Here is a 21,399-nt window from a genome sequence, read left to right as displayed (position 1 = left end):
GTAATTACCAAAAATAGAATCAGTGTTAGATGGACAATCATATGCATACACTTTGTCAATCAGCCATATCAAAATAAAAAAAATAGCAATGGGTTGGCTCGAATGAATATCTATGGCCTACCACTAGTAATTAGGCCCGTGAGACCTCTGTGTTTATTTCATATATGCATGTCTCCCTCTCTTGCCCCATAATAGATAACTTTCATTCCAAATTTTTGTTTCTATTTTCTGGGCCCTCTCGATGAAGACTGGAACCCCACTCAGTATTCTTGAGGGTACACCTATGCTTGTTCCCTTCCTTTGAAAGCACCAACCTATATCTTGTCTGCCAAAATTTCTGAACCCTCTTTTGCAGGCTTTTCCTGCGTTGGAGACCCCCTTAAATCCGGAACACTGCTCAATGTACCCCTCCTTTCTCGGGTAAGCTCTCATTCCAGCCCCCTATCTCAGGACAGACACCCCCCCCCCCTTCATCTCGGGTAAGCTGTCATTGCAATAGAGGTTTTCCTTGATGTCATGATGGAGGACAAAACAATATATCAAAACCATGAAAACAAGGACTTTTCATAGTCTGATGCACAGGTTTTTATTGTTTGTCCTCCAATATGGCTGCTTGTGGGAACCCTCTATTCCTTGGGAAAGATTTTTAGATTTCTCAGGAGTCCAAAGAGAGAGAGAAAAAAAAACACCCTTTTTAAAGAAATCTCCGGTGAAAAGTCAAATACACCCCCCTTACTTTACAATCGCGGGCCGGACTTGTCCCGCGATAAAATACCCCTTTACCGGACATTTTGGGAACACGCATGCGGTCCCTCCGAACCTGGAGTGGGGGGGGGGGCAGGGATGAAGTTTTGCTTGACCCCATCATGAAGACCCAATCAATCTCAGTGAAAGAAATCTGAAAAGCGCCACGGTCTGGAGTTGGCTTTGGCAGTGTGACTGTAGTAACAAATATATACAACTACAACCCTCAACCAAGGTTGATAATTCCAAATCGATTTCTCCTTTCTATAACCTCAAGATGTTTATCCAAACACACCGCTAGACTCACTTCCTTCTTCCTCCTCCCCTTCTCACAAACAAAAAACAAAAGAATATCAATTACACTCATATTTCTTCAGAGTAAATAGCATTTTAATGGTTTTCAAAGCATGCAAACAAAAGATAAGAATGGTATAATTACAATGGTAAACATAAAACAATAGCGTGCAACATACACACTATTGAGCAATAACATAATTGGCATAAGAACGAGGATAGAAACAAATTAACACTGATTGAGAAGACTATTGTGTAGCAGCATTATCATATTTACAATTTTCCAAGCAGAAAATTATCACCAGGAAGGTCATACAAGATGTTTTTGTAACCCTTTATCTTAAAAGCATTTTTTAAAATTTACCTTTCCTGGCTTCAGAGGTTAGGATATGATTAAAAAGCCCATGTTGGATATGCTATTATAAACACATTCATACAGTAATTGATTTATAGATGAAGATTCTGTATGGAATCTTAAACCATTACCCAATGGAAAAAGCATTAGGCATTTATTTTTTGTAAAAAAAAAGCTTATACCTAAATGCTGCATCCTATAACAGATAAGGATTTGTGTAACTTTGCAGAATGATAATACACTATCAAATTCATCATTTAATGTACACATTGTTATAAACACGGCAGTGTATTACCTAAGGTATGAATTGCTCATATGGTATGGAGCATATAGTCTAGAAATTTCAAAATCCCCAAATGAAGAACATTTCTTTTGCAAGAAAAATCAAACCCAACACCCCTACTGATCTGTTGGCAATAACAGAAATATTGAAATTGTCCCATTGACTTTTTCAAGTGACAGTATAATTCTTGTCATATTAAACAAATGCTGACAGTGCCCATAATATTCAACTGTCTTTCACTCAAATATACACTGTACATTCAAAACCTTGTATTTTGAAAGGTGAGACGATCCCCTAAATTGTACGCTTTGATAGTGAATACAAACTGATTTATGATAAAATAACCTACATTTTACTGCTTTTTAAATTTGTTATTACTCATGACCAAAATAATAACTGCTAATCTTACTTGTAACTACTGTACACTATTGTATGGTTAAGAATGCAACCACACATTCAAAACAAAAAGAAACAAACAAATATTAACATCTCTGTCTACGGTACTCTAAATATACAGCCGGGGGTTCTTTAAACAAAGTACATATTCCAAGCCAGACTTCCATTAATTTCTCTTCAAGAAAAGGCAGGTTAAAATACAACTGAGAACACTCATGTACATACTTTCCCACAATATTTACAAGTATATTTTTTTTGTTTAGAATCAAGGTTAAGACATATATTTCCTTTTTTCTGCAAATACACATATTAAAATTTGGAAGCCACTGATGTACTGATAAATTTTTAATGACAAAAATGAAACAGGAAATCTGAAATGAAAAAATATGCTACAAGTCCTGCTTTGTATAACTTGTTTTATCGTCTTCTGCAAAAGAGGTAGCCTTTAAGTATATTTTATAGACTTTTGACAAACATAACCTAGGCATTTCAACCATTCTACCAAGTTATAAGTTTTGGATTTGTTTTAAACTACAATTATGAGAAAAAATATGAAATAAAATCATAATGTTCCAACATATTCCACTCAAAGAAAAATAAAAGCGAAGGATTTTACGTGTCTTCTATTTTACTTTTGCATGTGGCCCTATTTTCTACACTTTAGATCATGATATTTGCATTTTGCAAGGCTGTTGGGGGTGCTCAAATTGGCTCCAGTAAAATATAATTTTTGAAATCTAGTGAATGTATTTATAACTACCCAGGATCGCTATGCCAACATCAATCCTAAACAAAATCTGAAGAACTCAATGTAGTAATGGCACAACATTAATGTACGAGTATATATATAGACCTATAGCCAACTATCAATAAAATAATATTAATTTGTAAGAAACATCCAATAAAACTATGGTATCTTAAAAAACCCAAATATATATAAAACACCTCAAGCCTTGAAAAGTATCTCAACACCGCAAATGAATGTTGTAAATATATTCATCATACTTCTGGTAAAAAAAGAACAATTTTCAACAAATCTATATTATACCTTCTTTCCAACAAACGACTTTGAACACCTTTGAATTATTTTCATAATTGATATATCCATCATATCTATAAACAGTTACCTGCAATTTCTTTTTTTGGAACAAACTTGTGTGGAAGCACAAAAACCACAAGGAAGAACATTACTTGAATGTAATATTACATTGTCAACAAAAACCATGTGATTCGTTTTACATGAGTCAAAACTTACATATTATTGTTCTAAACAAATATCTTAATTTGGGAGACCATTTAATAAGGAGTCAATTAGTGCACTTTCCATCTTTTTATCATGAGAAAAATCTAAATTCACTTTGCAAATACTCTGGATTTGCTAGAATAGATAGATAACCTTGCATTGGAATAAACTGAAAATTGGCACAAAAATATTAGTTTATTCCAATAAGTTGGAAATTTATTACACTTTGAATCTGGCAGAGGTTAAGAATTGGAAAAGGGCAAGAAATACAAAATACCATGTGAGTTGTCTCGATTGATTTTGGCCCATTAAAAATATCCAGGGGTATATATTTAAAAAAAACCCCACAGATATGGCTAAAGAAAAATTAATGACTCTACGATAATGTCTATCTCAGTTTTAAACACAAAGGGGAGATTAAGGTTAAAGAACAAAATGACGGTGTTAGTTTGGCAAGTGAGCATATCTACCTATTTATAATGCAAGTACACATCAAATCTCTACATTATCTAACTGAAGCATTTAAGCATATTATTATGTGATTATTTATTAGACATAAAAGGGTGGGATGTAAGTAATAATACTTTCAAATACACCTGAAATCAAATCTTTATCTTATTTATTTTGAGTGAAAGACTGCATGTTAATAATTGAAAGCAGAATATAACTGTGTTACTGTGAATGTAAACAGAATTTGTTTGTTTTGCAATAATTCATTGACATCATTGCCTACTGATTACATACCTACTGATTCTGAAAACCTGCCATCTAATAATTCTAAAAGCTACTGATTTATGAGTTGCTTACTGTTTGGGCAAGATTAGTATAGCTTACAAATTGGCAAGAGTCATGATTGTACTCGAATTTCCAATCAATTCAAAATAACACAGTAATATCTACTGTTATTTTGAGTCTTCAAATTACTCTGCAACAATTTTTTTATCATTTCAAACCAACTTGTTACAATAATCATTTTAAAATTTTACTTTCATCCTTTCTAAAAGAATTCTAAGAGGGGCACTTGCATCTTCTTATAAAGTGTTATCACTAAGAAAGGTTTTTTTTTTTCAATTAACTTTTCAGTTTCCGAATTGGGACATACTATTGTTTTCTTCTATTTCATATCATTTTTCCACTTGAAATGTAAGTGGCAATTTCTTTGGAATTTTATGGTGGGAAAAACTGAACATGAAACAATGAAAAGCTGGTTCTTGACATGTAAAATGCAAAAACAAAAATTATATCAGAATTCATTTACGAACAAATAATGTCCTACTCTAATGAAAATCAAATGAAATCATGAGATGTATGAAAAAGTAAGGTCTAAAATGCAAATGAGAACGCCTAAAATAAGAAATGTTCACAATGTAAATGCAATGTTATGTACATAAATATGTTTGTACAAATATGCATAATCAAAAGGGCTCAAAAAGAAATACACCATTTTGAATACATTCAACAAGGAAATGAAAGAATCAACAGTTAAAATGAAGATTTGATATACAAGAAAATGACATTGGCTATTCCAAAGAAAATATAAGATGAACATTCTAACAAATAATACAAATTTGAATATCAAGTGCAAAAGAAAGAGCATTAGATATATATATTGAAATATATTGACAACTTTTCTTCACAATTAACTCACATACAGTTAGTACCATAAACAAGATATATTAAAAATCATGAAAAATAAGAACATCAACTATCTCTATTCATTTAAACGATAAACTGTAACATCTAATTTATCTAACTACCCATTTATACACATATATCAAACTTAAAAATGACACTCTTTTATTCTTTGCCATAGGAAAAAAAAGATAAAGAAAAAATCCATATGAAGTTACTGACCTAAATACACATATCACGTCTATAATAGAAAATATGACAAAATATTTTCCTCTTTTCTCGGCTTTTTAAAATACTGAAGATTATACACATCTGATAAATAGCACACCGATCACGAAATAGGGAAGGCAAGTAGAAAACACAAAGATCTGGCTTCCTGAAAAGCAGTGATTTTTTTTCCATTTTATACAAAGAAGATATTCATCTCTGTGGAGGGATGCAGATTAGATTTCTGTTTTCTTAATAGTGCAGCAACATCAAAATATTCAGCAGAAGTTGGCTTTTTTTCTTCAGATACACAGCAGGAAAATGAATGAGAAAATAAAAACTAATACAAAATTGGTATGCTAGCTGACTCTTAATGACAATTTGCTCACAGGTAGTGTTCTGTATACTTATTCAAAAACACACTAAAAACTATTCAATCTTCTCTCTGATTATTTTCCTCTATGAGCGTTATAAGCATTTGGAGAGGAGATTTATTCTATATTTCATATATATAAGAAGCACTTCAAGCATTTTAATATAGAAAGGCGCTATTTCAATGCACATACACATACGTATTGGAATGGGGTCTAGAACAAGCTCTAACTTATTGCGCTACATTGTCAGGTCATATGGTACAAACTTCCATCCAGGCCCCCGTATGCTTAAAAATCAGACCCCTTTTGATTCATTTCAACAATCGAAGCACTTTGAGCATTTTCCTACGGAAAGGCAAATGCCAAAATGTATGTTCATGTATTTATGTCTTGAAAAAGGGTCTCAAGCAAATTCTAACTTATTGTGCTATTTGTAAGGCTACAAAGCACTTTGTTTCCTTCAGCATCAATTAGGCTAAAAATTCAGACCCTTCTAGTGTGTTTTCGACAATCCAACGGCTTGTGCCTACAATACTTGAATGCTATTGACTCTTAACCTTAGGTGACATTTCAAGAAACAGTATCAGTAACTTGAAAGGCAACTGACACTGCCAACCAAAAAGAAACAACCCCCTTAAGAGGAAATCGAAGTCAGATCAAATTGGAGTGAGGTAATTACAACCAAAGAGAATTACTGTACCAAGAATTCTCCAGAGGTTTGGCTGGCACCAAATTTGGCCAAACATGGGTTAAAGCACTCTATGTTCCGAGGAGTAGTATTAAATCCACTGAATGTGTTGAAACCCTTTGAAAAAATGGGTTGCATTGGCATTAATAGCCTCTCCCCATGCTACAAATGCTATTTATATGAGATGCTCAATATCCTACAGAGTATTCAAATCAGTGATTTTATTGACTGCACTACTACCCCCCCAAACGATTTGGATAAATTTTGGACTTTCAATGCTGCTTCTTTGCAGATCCCTATTTGTTTCCCTTTCATTTATTATGATGTCTTTACTAAGGAACCATTAAAACCATGTGTACACCTCTATTTTCAATTTTCTGACATTCACTTCATTTTAAAGAAATTAAAAAGAAGTAGTAAATGTGATGTTTGGATAATGTATTTGTATTTATGTATCTTCCAATATGTTTGAGTTTTTTAGTTATTTCTAACCGCTCGGTTGATTTTTCGACTATTTACTTTTTTATACCATTTCATTTTGTATTCATTTATCCTGTATTTGTTTATTATCTAGTCACTCATTTTATTCATTTATTCATTATTTATTTACTTTATTTTTCATTTTTTTGGGGGGGTGGGGCGCACAGGAGGGGGAAAAGATACTAGTTACTTTGATTCTCTAAAGTCTAGGAACATCACATGATCACACCTACATATACCTGAAAGGAACTAACTCAATGATACTAACCAGCAATATTGAAATTCATCTGTATGTAGCAATGCAGACATGCGCTTAATACCAATAAATGAAATTGAACATGGCTCATGTATTGATGATAATTTACACTACAAAATTATTCTACTAATCAGGGATACCACTAACAAATGATTAAAAAGTCTGAAAACCATCTAGAATGACTCTTTTCCAACATTAAAATGTCACTTTCTATGACCAAAATATGTTTCAAAAAGTATCAATCCAGAATTTAGTCTGAAAAGTAGCACCCCTGACTTAATGGAGTGACATACATGTATAAGTCAGAGTGATAGGGAAATGAATTGTGACTTAAAACTAAGCCGTGTATATTCCATAATGCTCTCATGAACATGTATCATTTATTTAACAGCACCAATCAACGCTTTATGATCATGATGTCTCCTGGCTGATGTAAGGACGTTCTGATTTATATATATGTAAATTCCCATTCCCGTTAGTAATGTACAAGGGCATTAATTCTCGGGTGCATTTTGCGAAGCATGCGTTTGAGCTAACGCCTTTATGCCAGGCGCACAGAATTAGATATCCTTGCACATGTACAACCTACTGCCATCTTGCTAGCCTGGCAATGAAGTGTTTAAAAGCCAACTTCTGTTAATACTGGATGTATGATGGACTATTATGAAAAGAAACTCTGGTTGACAAGAACGATTTTGAGACACCCAACCTTGGACCTTCAAAATGTCTGTTCCTTCTCATCTCAAAGGCAATATTATTTACACATCTTGGAAATTAATCAAAAGGCAGCAAAAGTTAAATAAGACAGACAACATATTTTACATTTCCAGAAACTGTCTGAATCTTCACACATTGAGAAAATCTGTTGCCTTGTTTGTTTGTTTTTCTCGAGCAAATATATGCAAATACCATTCAGATATATCCAATAGTGTAAGTGACTTGAAATACATTTAACATATTCTCCCTCTTAGCTGGTTCACAAATCAACAAGCTATTTTTTTTTCTTTTCAAAACTAGAAATGTTTGTTTATCTGCCATAATGTGTATCACCGAATCTGTACAATTTAAAGATCTGCGGCAAGACAAAAAATAACTGTAGTACCAGAGCAAAAAATTCAACAGCTTACTCAAGAATTTTTTTATATTGATTAGATACAGCACCAGATAATAAATTGCATTGGCAAATATATACATTTTTATGGCAACTTTTTCTAAAGTATTAACGATTTTCATTGTATATAGCCACTCCAAGAAGTTAATCTTTACTTGGAGATTATCCAAGATGTCAATATACCTTGACAATCACTTTATAACCAATGGTTTGTTTTACAAAAAGTTGATACTTTCCATAATTGCCCTGAATTTGAACAAGCATGATCATAGTGACATGTTACTTTTCAGAAATATTAGTTGATGGAAAATTACTTTCTGCAAATAGTCTGAAGAGATTTTCTATTGCTTGCCCAACTCTTTTCATGATAAATATTGAACTGTTCCCAGTACACTCAGAATGAATATGGTTATAAATAACTATTCAGAATGCATATACATTAAAGTTTCTTGCACTTTTCAGTTTAGCACACATTGCAAAGTCTCATATATAATGTGAATAAATATGGAATAATTGAAACAAGAAATAATTGTAATAAGGAATAATGCAAAAATATGTCTCATGATCGCAATTATCTGAAGAAAATTCATTTCCTATTACATGATTAATTTATGAGATAGCTCAGAGAATCATTGGATTCCTTTTACAATTCAGATATTTCTTTAATACTGAACGATCATGACCAACAACATTTACAATCGAGTTTCTCTGAAAGCATGATTAACTGTATTTTCATGTCAAATTTGTAGAGATTGAGGCACCAATCTCAACTGGCTATGAAATGCATCATTTTCTCAACCACTCCACCGGTATTAATTTATCTTGCATTTGGTTGATGATTAGGGATTCCACTGCAAAGAGAATGTTTATTTTGTGCTCCGTTTCTTATACATTAACAGCTTTTTCTCTGTCCAACAAATATACAAAACTGAACAAAGATATTAATAGTACACATCTTTAGTTAGAAACTATATATATTTACAACTTGTGGGTAACATACTAGGCTTTCATAAGCTTTAAACATGAACAATAAAAAACCCATTTAAGGTATGACAAATATATAAATCCACAACTTGTTGATAAAATTTGCATAAAAGTGAACACCCAACATGTACAATCTTTTTAATCTAAATATACATAAGATCCATTATTTTTCAGCCAGGTTTTTTTTTTAATGCTTGAATAGAAAAAAAAGAAGGAGGCATATCTAATCCTCTTTGGCAGTTATTACATTCATCTGGATACTGTGTTACAATAAACTCTGAGGCATTAAAACAAAGCTCAGAAATTGATTGAAGAACAATTTTTATGACTGATTGCATCGACTATAATGTACAATTACTCAAGAAAATCAAACATGCAATCAATTACTAAGCTTCATATTACATGGCCTAGGTGTTTTTCTATGTAGCGGGACTCCACTACCAAAAAATATATAGGTTACTGGGGAAAATGCATGCTCATTGAATAAGTGCCAAATTCACATCAGTGATGGTTTTTTTTTTAAGTTTTGTACGACATTAGGAAGAATAACAATACTGATACAGAATACTGAAAACAAATCAAGATAATATTGTATCATTACAGCTGTGACTTCATAAAAGGCATTCTATGTAAAATAATCATTGGTAGTTTCTCTGGTTTGATATATTTGTGACATGTTAAAATGTTTCATTTGTGAAAGAAAACCATAAGTATACATTAAATACATGTAAGACTAAAAAAATATCTGAGGGTGACAACAAATACGTTATTTTTCTTGAAATCAGATATGAACTTTAATACAAAGCAGATTATTTGAATTCTAGGGTAGGAGAATAAAATAGCTGGCACTCGTTATTCTGAAGCATTCTTTTATTCCTGCTTCATAGTATTGTGAAGTTGCGATCATTTGATCAGATGACCAAAATGTATTATAATTCAAATTTCATATCCAGCTGGAGCAGTGCCTTTGAAGTGAGATCCTCAACAAACTGCCAGTTTGAAGGGCAATAGATGATACCAAATAGAAACTAAACACAAATATTTTGTAACATCACTGATACACATACTCTCTTTAAAAAAAATGAGTGAATTTAGAGTGAACATGATTATGATTTCGATACAAATCCAACTTCAATAAGGGTGAAATTCACTCAACAGGTGAAGGTCACTCTTAATCTAGGAATTTTTTTATTCACCCCTTTGAAGGAGTGAATTATTCACTTGATTTTTTGTTTATAATTATATCTAGTAATCCAATGAAAAGAAATGAGAGTAGAGAGTTTATTTGTAAGATTCCTGTAGTAACTCAACTATTAAGTACTGGCACAAAGCAAAATAAGAGGGGCAGAGAACATGCCATTGCAAAAGTACTGAAGACAACTTCTGTTTATGAGAGAGAAACAAGGATCATCATACCATCCGCAAATGCTAGAATTGTGAGCTAGGGGGTGTTGCAAGAAAATATTTGCAATCGAATGCAAATCTTTGGCAAGTTTACAATTGATAGATCAGTTTTAGTTGTAGCAAATCAGATTGCACTCTGTATTGAAAAGAGCAGCACAGCGATCACTAGCAAATTTGAAATTAATCGAAGACATATGATTGATTTAGGGACCGAAATACGCTTGCAATTGATCGCAAGTTTCTTGCAACACCGGACACCCCATTAGTCTTTCAACTTGACAGTTTTTAGGGGTTGGATATATTTGAAAACAAATATAACTATTTCTGTATATTTGAAATAAATCATAAATGCTGAGGATCTGAAGACAAAAAAAATTCTACATCAATAACAATCACACAACAGTCAGCCACATACATAGAAAGGCTAAGACTAGATCTCATTTCTAAGTTTATGGATTAATTTTGTTCATTTTTCTAAAAGGTGACAGTATGTATTATGAGATGCCAATATGTGACAAGGGTATGTTAAGAGCAAGGTTATAATATAGATGAACACTGTAGCTATTGTATTCATGGTTACAAGTCTGATGTGGAGACACTATTATCTCTGCTTTTACACATTACGTAAGGCTTTGCAGCAACAGACGTAAAGCTTGCGGTAAGCGTTACGTCTGATGCTGCAAAACTTCAACCAGTATCTTTGGAGCAGCCACTGCCTCTGCCTTAATCACTTTTAATCATTTTATCGACAAATATATAGTGGCTGTGTTTTTGGATGAAAAATCTGCACCATCGATCATAAAAAACAATTGCTAAAGAGAGCTAGGATGGTTTATGCAGATGGTGCTCCACTGTCTGTGTCTCGCCAAATCAGACGCATCGCTTGCATTAACAAAGATATACCTGCAGTCTCCATTTCCATTAAAGATTAGTGTACAGTTTAAGCTTGAAGATATGGTGCAACAAATGTTAGCAACATTTGGTCTGAATACACAAAGGTGCATGGTTTAGACTCCATGATCTGTAAACAAATTTTATGCAGATTCATCCATTAATTACATCAGCAAGTATAACAAGAAAGGGTTAAACAATTAATGCAGGCTTTAATGTGAATCAATTCACATACATAGTGGGCTCATTAATTCTTCATGGTGGACTCATATATGCTGTAAACCGAGGAAGAAGCACGACTTTAGCGCCATGTGTGCAGCCATTATTTAGCCTGTCAACATAGGCACTGAACCGAGCAAAATATAAACATAGAATCTGCATAAAACATGATTTTAGATCATGACTTCAAAACAATCTGTGTGAATTTGAAGATTCTGCAGGTTAGACAGGTGAGCTGTTACGAAGTTCTAAATTTGATGATCTGACCCACGGCCGGTACGGACTCTGAGTAGCTCCCAGTAGAAACATGTATACGTTGAATGAATCAAGGAAGAAATGCAGTCAAATTTCCCCTTTGGCAGATGCCCAAGTAAACTCTGACACCTTCCCTACGGGGGTAGGGCAAAGCCATCAGGCTATTCATAGAAGGCAATTCAAATAAGTTGTAACACCCAGATGTTAGTTTCGAGAAGTTGTTCATAACCTACGAACAGCTTTACGAAACACCTGGATTCTCTTCATCTGTTGCGATGTTTTGCATCACGTCAATGAAATAATCCCAGAGATTTCATCCTCCACTCCACAAGAACTACATGTATACCAATCTAATATTCAAAGTATGATTACGTCCATACCAGTATATATGCCTTTCTTACTGTTCCCTCCTAATACTCAAGGTACCTGCATTATTAAAGACTAGTATTAAATCCCTATCACTTTGGCATTCAGTTGTCACTATTTTTTTTGCAAATGTCTGGACAGTGCAGGGCATAAACAAAGACAAATATCTGAACACAAAAAACAAAACAAATGAATAATTGCATTTAAGCTGGTATGCATAATTGAAAAGAAAGCATGTACTTTAACATTAGGTCATTTAAAATCAAATAGGATATTAAGTGTGGAAAGCAAAAAGAGAAAAGGGAATGAAAGAAACTTAGCAACTATGTCCAAGTCTATTTTTTAAACTTCAAAATCACAAGGATTACAGAAAAGAAAAAGGGACAGTGTCTCTTGTTATTAGATCAAGGGTTGAATCTTTCTCCAGAAGTACGCTGTTTTCCTTCTTGATTGGACGAGATGAAATGGTCATCGATCGCATCGGTCAGTCGTGAAGCCACCTCACTGCACTCGTCGGCAGTAGTAACCAAGCGACTTACACTTCTCACACAGGTGCTGGGGGTGTTCCTTGCTCTGGTCCGAGACGTCCAGTCCATCTGGTTTCTCGAGAGGGCGCTATAGTAAATAAAGGAATCGCCAAGAACGGGATGAAATTCAATAAAAGTGTAATTAATATCTAGTGGCACAAGACCTCTTATTCAACTCATCTTTCCAATATAAGACAACTGTATTGAATAATATAGATTTTCATGATTATTATAACAAAGAAAAATTAAAAAATAAAGCAATCTAAAGCAATCAACTCTTGTAATTTGATACACAGCATGAATTTACATTAACAATTATGGATAGCACTTTTCACCAGGTGCCATACCTAAAAAAAAGAGAAAAAGGTGAAAATCTTGAAAAAAAAAAGAATTATACCAGGAATGAAATTTGGTGAGTTTATAATTCAACAAAACGTAAAACTTAAAGGTTAGTACTAACAGGCTAATATCAATTTGTAATGAGCTTCATAATAGTTAATTCAATTTGAAGACATACCCTACAAATCTCATTTTCAAAGGTACAGGGTCAATAAAGACAGATTTGTAACAATTGATTGACTGAAAAAAGAACAAATGAAACAAGAATAATTGGTGTTTCCTGGTGCAATGATTTTCATACAAAGAATGTCTAATTAGTTATCACATTCAACTTTAAATGCTGACTTTCATGATAAAACTTTTTACTGTTCATTTGAAAAAGAAAAAATCAGCGACAAACAATTTTGGCAATTCAACTTGGAGTGAAAGTGTTAAAAAAAGGCAGGCATCAAAATGTGCTCAGCCAAACGTGCTATGGGCAAGATATTAATATTTCACAAGCAAATGAACAACAATAAAAGAATAAAAGAAAAAAATAAATCAAAGTGTGGATCACAATAATAATACTAATGACAGCACATGAATTAGAGCACTTTCTCACTAATTGATATATATATAAAACATGAATATATATATATATATTTTTCAACTACAAAACATTTTTTTGTTACATATATATATATATATATGACATAGAGGTTATGCACCATTGGATATTGGAATGGGCCGCCATCACACGGGAAAACAGTGAGGCGTGGCATTCCTTCTACAGCATAAACAATTTTTAATCAAGATTGGATTTTTGGTGGAAAACGGTAGTAGAATATTAGAAGGAAAATCCTATTTTGGCTGTTTTTTATATAACAAAATTGGTAATGCTGCACATAATTGAGCAATTAGAAAATAAGATAAAAATAGGTAACCCTTACAATGAAATTCAGAGATAAGTTGTAAAGAATCTTATTTAATGAAATAGCTCAACTCCCTACTCCCGACAGGATGAAAAATAATTCAATTGACCCCCATTCCTGAGTGACTTTGGAAATATTCAAAATAAATATACCTGTGTATACTATAATTTTTGTAAGGATTAGATAGGGAGACACACATGTATTTGCAGAAATAGTAACATGTACAGATACCAATGTTATGTAAATATCATGATATGATTACTCATGTTTTATACATTTCAACTGATTTAAAGGTTTGTAATCAATGTCCCAGTCTCAAAAGAAAATGACAGATTTCTTTAAGACGAGCATTTCTACTTTTAACTGTATTTGAAAAATGAACTAAAAGTGACATACATATGATATATAAGCTCAAGTAAACAGAAGTCATTTTTTCTCTCATAATTTGTAAATATTGTCAATTGTTTGAAATTAAATAGTTAAGAAACCGTTCAATTCCTCATTAAATCATGAAAGAACTGTGCTTTGATAGTAAAATTACATTGGAATTTTCATATAGAAGCGCTCTGAAAAAAAGGATTGGATATTAGTTTGTTAGGGAAATTCTCTTATCTTCAATGTGCATTGGGTGAAAAGATGTAAAAAAAAGTAAAAATATGGCGTGAAAGCTAGTCTTGATCAAGTACTACTTACATGTTCATTTCTTCTTGTCACTTTGGTTCATAATCACAACCCTTCAAATTCTCTCTCCACCTGAATGAAACTTTGAGATAAAAATGAAACCTTTTTCAGTAAAAGTATAAAAACTGAAAATACAGGTGTTTTCCAAGTACAAAATAAATTGTGTGTTTTAGGATAGCTAACGCTGTTAGAATCATGAGAGAATGATTAACTAAAACTAAGTCAATTTCAAGAACCCAATAAAACACTGAACGTCATGGGTCCTTTTATAACGAGCCCTACATTTAGTATCCATGATTTGGAGGGGGAAAAGAAATTCTGTGGTTGCCACTCAGGAATGGTGTATGGACCCACAACCCTACACATTTACAAGAAAAATGGTATCTACAAACAATAAGAAGAGTTGTGCATAACCTCTATACCTTGGCCTTCTGGTGGTCGTAAGCGGACACGTCCAATCCGTCTAGTTTCTCTAGGGGGCGCTGCAATGGTTTAAGAAAACAAAGAAGGGGGAAGCAGAAAACAGGGAGAATATAATAGGCACAAGGAGCTCTAAAAAAAAAACTACACACAAAAACACATGCAAGATGAAATATATGGAAACATCAAAATGCATATAAATTCTTGGGTTTTTCTTAACGTTTTCATCATTGTGGGCATTAGACATTTTTCAAGGACAACCAAAAATGTTTGATTTCATAACTCATGTTCCTACTTTTGATTTTCACCATGATTAGGATGAAAATCTCGAAGGCAGTTTTTTTCCAACCGTTTGGAATAATGATCATAAATCAATATTTTCTTTTTACTATATCAACTATTTCAAATGAACTGAAATGACAAAGCATTGAGGATAAACTTTCATTTTATTTTCTATCATACAAAAGCTGAATGTTAATTGTTGAAATGTTTGCTTCTAAGAATCTATATGGTTACTTCATATAAACTTATAAAGTATATGTAACGTAAGTTATTTTGTATTTTCTGCAACTGTTTCTGTCTCAGGTCCAACTTGGCAGTCAGCCCATTTTTTTTTAATTAGAAAGAAAAATGGGAAATGGAAAGACAATCAGATGTTTCAAAATAAACCTGGAAATTCCTAATAACCATAACTATGGATACATGTGGCAAAATTATCCATGCAATGAGATACTTGTTATGTATAAGGTAAGAATAGCACATACATTTTGAATTAAGGTGGGCTTTGTGTTTTTTTTTCAAGTTGAGTAAATGCAAAACAACTTTCAAACAACCATGCAAAAGTGATGAGTGATAACACAAAAAAGAAACCTGGAAAGTGCACAATTAATATAAAATACTTTGTTAAAATATAGACAGTGCACAACAAGGAGATCTTTGAGGTTTATCATGACCCATATATACTTTTAAAAAGCCCCCAAAACAAAAACTTCCCTGTAACAGGATGAAACCATACTATAGGATTCTGGAAGTCTGTTTTGACTCATACATTTTCACAATGATGAGACAACTTGTTTTTGTTTTGTCTATAAAAGTATATCCCAGATTTTGAAAATCATTTTAAGCCAAGCCATTGAATTGGAACAAATCATAGTTATCTCTACCAGTAAAGATTTAATAGTAACATTCAAACTTTTTTTTCTTTTTCAAATTGTTTGCAATCTGTCTGCTCAGATATAATTACATCTATTATCATAAAGCATTCTAATAAATATGTAACCAAGAAATGTTCAAATGAAACATAAAATCTTTGGTTATCCTGTAATAAAAAAAACTCTCTACAAATAGCAAACTTCATTTCACATTTATGAACTTGTTTTTCTTCCAATTGAAAAAAAAATCATGTTTCCAGTATCCAATTTAGACCCTTTATCATGTTTTTATCACTCCCAGTCAAAAGCGCAAAATTTTGGATTTTCACTTGATATTTAAAATTGTATTAAAAAGCAGCTGTTATGGTATGGATAGAACCCTGATCACCTAAAACTGATTAAACTATTATCCATCAATGAAAAATCAAATTCACTGTCTACTTTGAGATGCAACAGTCAATATTCCCTATTCTAATATTTTCCCCCCTTTTAATTAAAACTATTAAAAATACTTAACATGTTTACTCACAATTTCAAAGCATTAATTATGCATACATAGGTCTACTTCTTAGCACTTTTTTGCACTCAAAGCCAAAAAGATTCAAAATATGCTAAGTCGAATTTACAATCAAAGAGAAACCTTCAAACATAATGTTGACTTTAAGACGTCATATGAAACGTTAATTCGTAACTTTTTTTCATACCTGCTTGTGTGGATAAACGTTGATGTGACATTTGATGCATTCCTGACCCATGTTGGCCCAACTGTTCCCACTCATCCACTTGCGTTTACACTTGGGACATTTGTACTCGCCAAAACACCTCTTTTTGCCTTGGTAGGGGGTTAACCCTTCACCCTTCGGTCTTGCCTGTGATTGGGGAAAAGGGAGAAATATGTTTATAACTGGGGTAGTAAATGAAGTTAAGTTCCATTCCTATTTACTTTTTCAGCATAAAAATGATATAGGACTACAATATGTTCATGGATGACATATGAGATAAGCAGATACCACAGAAAAGTTTAGTAGCTCACAAGAAGAAGAATAAAGTGATAGAACACTGAAGATTTATTGCAAGGTTTCATACATGGTTTGACAACTTTAATAAAATTTACTTCAATGATTAAAAAAGAATTTGTTCACAACTCAAGTAAATAGAAGAAAGAAAAATGTGTGTTAAAAATTTACGAGATTGTAAGTTTTTGAACGTGAATCTTTGCTTTTGACAGACTTCCAGTTATGCTTACTTGAATGTTTGAAAGAGAATATGATTACAGCAATATCTCTGATTATTCAACAATTTCTAATAGATTTCTATGCATAATTGAAAGATTGATTTTATCTTTTAAATGCTGCAGGGCACTGACAGGCGACTCTTGAATTTAAACAAAAGGCTGAAATGTCTAAAAGAAATAGAATGATAGTCATGAAAACTTTAAATTTTCAGGATCTTTCACTTAACAGGAAATATCTTGCAGCCAGCTTTGTCATTGTATGACCACTTGCATTTCCTGTATTATTATTATTTAAATTTAAAAATGGTGAAATACAGGCCTAAACTAGATTTTCAAAATTTTGCTACTGAAGGTAGTTGATTCTCTGGAACAAGAGTTCATATCAGCGCTCATCATCCAGCGATACCAAAAGTCGAGGCACCCCCTCTCTTGATGACTACATCGTCACGACCTTTGACCTTTCTTCGTCCTTCGCATTTAATGGCCGTCTGTCTGTCAACACACACAGAGCACCACGCCACAATCAATGCTTGGGACTGACCACATAATGTCATGCAGTTCTCATGGCATGCGCAATATAATCCCAATGGATGATTTGAAATACCATGAAGATACTAGGGGAGATAGTGCCATGTATATTGTGTACAAATATTCCTCCTGGTAGACATATTAATGATAATGAAAAGAAAGTATGGTATAATGAATGACTTCATCTCCTAAAATAAACCATGTTTTCAATAATTTCTGTTAAAATTTTTTCATCTTGCATTGATTGTGTATCATCCGCTCCACTCAGGCTCCAGGAACACTCTCTTTAATATCATCAAATAGAAAGTTAGAACATAGGCCTATAGTATTAAAAATAACATTCTTTGTTTTCATTTAATTGGACCATGTTTTCTAAGCTGATTCTAACGATATAACAATGCTTCTTAAAATGCTAAATGTGATTTTTTTTAATGTCCAAAGCTTATGAAATGAAAAATAAAATCAATATTGGACAAATTAGACGGCATTGTAACATAAATACATGTAGTTCCATATTGAAAATACGAAGGGGAAACACATTTGACAGCTCAAAATAGAAGTTCCTGTTTCATTAATTTTAACCCCAGATGAATTTCAAAAAACATCCTGAAAATTTCAGGATGTATTTATAGGCCTGTATAATATCATTAAAACCAATATTACCACCAAACTCTTCATTATATTGATAAAATGCAATAAACATCTATAGGGAACCTAATAGCCTATTTACTTTCAATAACATAAGCCTACATATCTCATTTGAAAATACTACACATCTACATGCGTGTACGACATACAAGCAATGTGGTAGGTCCATGATTTGACCATAGCAATTTGATATCAATTAATTCATTTACGGTGCAAGTTATTCAACTTTCATTTTCCATTCTGATACTTTATTAATTTGTAATTTTTTCTATCATTACACCAATCGCAAGCTAATAGATTACAATGTAGGCCTACATATGGCAATGTGGAGTTTTAAAGACCAAGTTCACCCCAACCAAAAGTGACTTTGAATAAAAGACAGAAATAAGAAAAATAAGAATAACACTGGAAATTTCAATGAAATCAACAAATTCAGATGCAAAATAAAAAAAGTTATAACTTATTTTTCACATAACACTTGCACAACACAGAAACATGGAAATAAGAGTTAGTGTCACTCTTTCTCTCACAATTTCTTTTAGTTTTAGGTCCTATATTTTTAAATCTAGCAGATTCAACAATAAGGAAGCATATATTAATTATTTATGAATGACAGCAGGTAGCAACAATAGTAATCTCACACTTTCAAGGAAAAAACAAACCCTGTTTCACAATAAAATGAGGGGGAAAATAAGATATTTCATATTTGGCATGATAAAATACAAAGAAATAGTATAAAGTGGTTGATTTAATTGGTTCCCACATTTGTATTATAACTTTTTTGTTGAATTGAGGGAAACTTTCTTATTTGACATCTGATTTTGACAAAACTTCCAGCATTAGAACTGTTCGATTTTTCTCTTTTTACTCCATCAAATAAACTTTTTTTTATAGGTTGGACTTTCACCTTTAAGTAGAATGTTGCATCACTGTTTGACCCCTTTGAGTATATGTTCTTCAATGGTCCATTGCAACAGTACTACCCAACAACACACATCAAAAACTTAGTGGTGTGAGACCTATAGCATAGACCTTATACCTACTAGGCCTATTTGGAGGTACATGAATACCTATACCAAGTATACCAATATTCAGCTTTAGATAACTTGACTGATATAAAAAAGGAACAAAATGGCCATCCAGAGAAAAATACAGACATAAGGTTTTCCCATTTTAGTGAAGGAAGGCAACTGCAAATCTGACTCCGTCAGCAGTTCCAAAACAGGCTATGCATGGTCAATCGCCACTCTCTGTCGAATCTATGAAGTTAAATGAAGTATATCGCAGAACCATATGCCAGTACTTGGCACTGCCACAGCTTCTATACTTCAGAAGAATATAAGGGTTCAGGGTTAGGGGATGTTCCCACAGTCTAAACATCCAACATCCATCCCACCTAGACAAACTCTCTCAGGTCTATTTACCAAAAATGCTGACCCTCGAAATTGGGTACAGCACAAATTTAAAGATGTACTAATGCAAACTTTACGCTGAATGAACTGTAAGTTTTCATTTCAAGTTCCAAATAAAATGAGGTGGAAGCATTATTAGAAATCCAGTACAAGCAGACACTTATGGCAATTTTTCTGAACAGAAGGCTTATATTTTGGTATTTTGGCTGCAGATCACGGGACAAATTGCCATTTATAATAAGGCTAAATTTTGAAGGACCCAAGTTGGAAATACTGCAATACTTCACAAAACTTGCAAGAGAGTTAAAAGCTTATTAAAAAAAATCAACCAATCATCTATATTATTGTCTGAATTTGTTTCACACTACATAGCTTTCAACTGTAAAATTTTAGGAATACAATGACTTAAAAGACAAAGATATTATGTATTTCTGTGAAAGGTTTTGGGGTCTCTATGTTCTATACTTGTTGGCCTACATGTATGCCAGTTGAGGTGTAAAAGTTTGAATTAAATTGAAAAGAATACAAAAGTACTTTTGAAAGTAGATTTCAGCTCATAATTTTGTTGGAAAATCCTTGGTTCCATCAAATAGCAGTTAATAAATCAATAGACCCAAACACAGTGTACAGGTGAAAGATAATTGGACATTATTCAATTCAGTTCAATTGACAAACCATGCAATTTCCAACTAAACAGCCAATTTGTAGATCACAAAAGAAACACAGAGCATTATAGAAAGATCCAAACAACTCTGGCTATGGAAACCCACTGATAAACATGAACTTTGAAAGTTGGGCAAGAACTAGACACAACATATACTTTACAGATGGTAAAGCACTCTCTTTTCTGTGCCATTGTTTTCCCTAAAAGATTTAGAAGTGTTGAATTGAATCTTGTTATGAAATTGGATTTCATCCTCCCCTCTCTCAGCCTGGTGGAAAAGATATTTTTTTCATCTTGCACATTTATTCAGGGCCCGTGGACTCTTTGATCTTATAAACAAAAACAAAAAAATGGGGAGGTTCCCTGGATGTGTAACTCTGCAACATTAACACCCCTTTCATACACCCAATGATGCGGATAATATCCGCAATTATGCGCATAATAGCGGCATCGGGACCAAATTTTATGAACACATTTCCAAAGTAATGCGGATGATTGCCATGGTGCGGTCACAAGGTCACCCTTTTCCAACACAACCCCATCGGAGGGGGTGTGTGCAGTTGCCATGACAATTATCCGCCTTTTTCAGGTCGGGCGCTCATAAAAAATAGTGCGGATTATTTTCAGAGTTTATGAATGCAATTTTTATTGAATTATCTGCCTTACTCTTAGGCGGATAATTGGAGGATGGGTTTGTGAAAG

The 21,399-nt window shown here is 33.0% G+C and overlaps 1 protein-coding gene across 2 annotated transcripts in view; it reads right to left on the bottom strand.

Moving 5' to 3' along the window:
• Positions 1-1,620: 1,620 nt before the first annotated feature.
• The window catches only part of LOC121431737, a 56,602-nt gene continuing 36,823 nt past the window's right edge, over positions 1,621-21,399 (bottom strand). Inside the window, exons 4-7 of one of the 2 annotated variants that reach the window (XM_041629426.1) lie at positions 16,916-17,080; positions 15,063-15,122; positions 14,653-14,722; positions 12,708-12,797 (exon numbers count right to left, since the gene is read on the bottom strand). In XM_041629426.1, coding sequence (XP_041485360.1) covers positions 14,696-14,722; positions 15,063-15,122; positions 16,916-17,080 — 252 coding nt within the window. In that variant the 3' untranslated portion in view covers positions 12,708-12,797; positions 14,653-14,695. Of the gene's footprint in view, positions 12,798-14,652; positions 14,723-15,062; positions 15,123-16,915; positions 17,081-21,399 lie in introns of both variants that reach the window. The other variant, XM_041629425.1, reaches the window with a different exon arrangement.

This window comes from Lytechinus variegatus, chromosome 18, assembly GCF_018143015.1.
Source record: "Lytechinus variegatus isolate NC3 chromosome 18, Lvar_3.0, whole genome shotgun sequence".
NCBI lineage: Eukaryota > Metazoa > Echinodermata > Echinoidea > Temnopleuroida > Toxopneustidae > Lytechinus > Lytechinus variegatus.
Note: the sequence above shows the minus strand (reverse complement) of the source record. Positions and strands in the feature narration are given on the sequence as shown.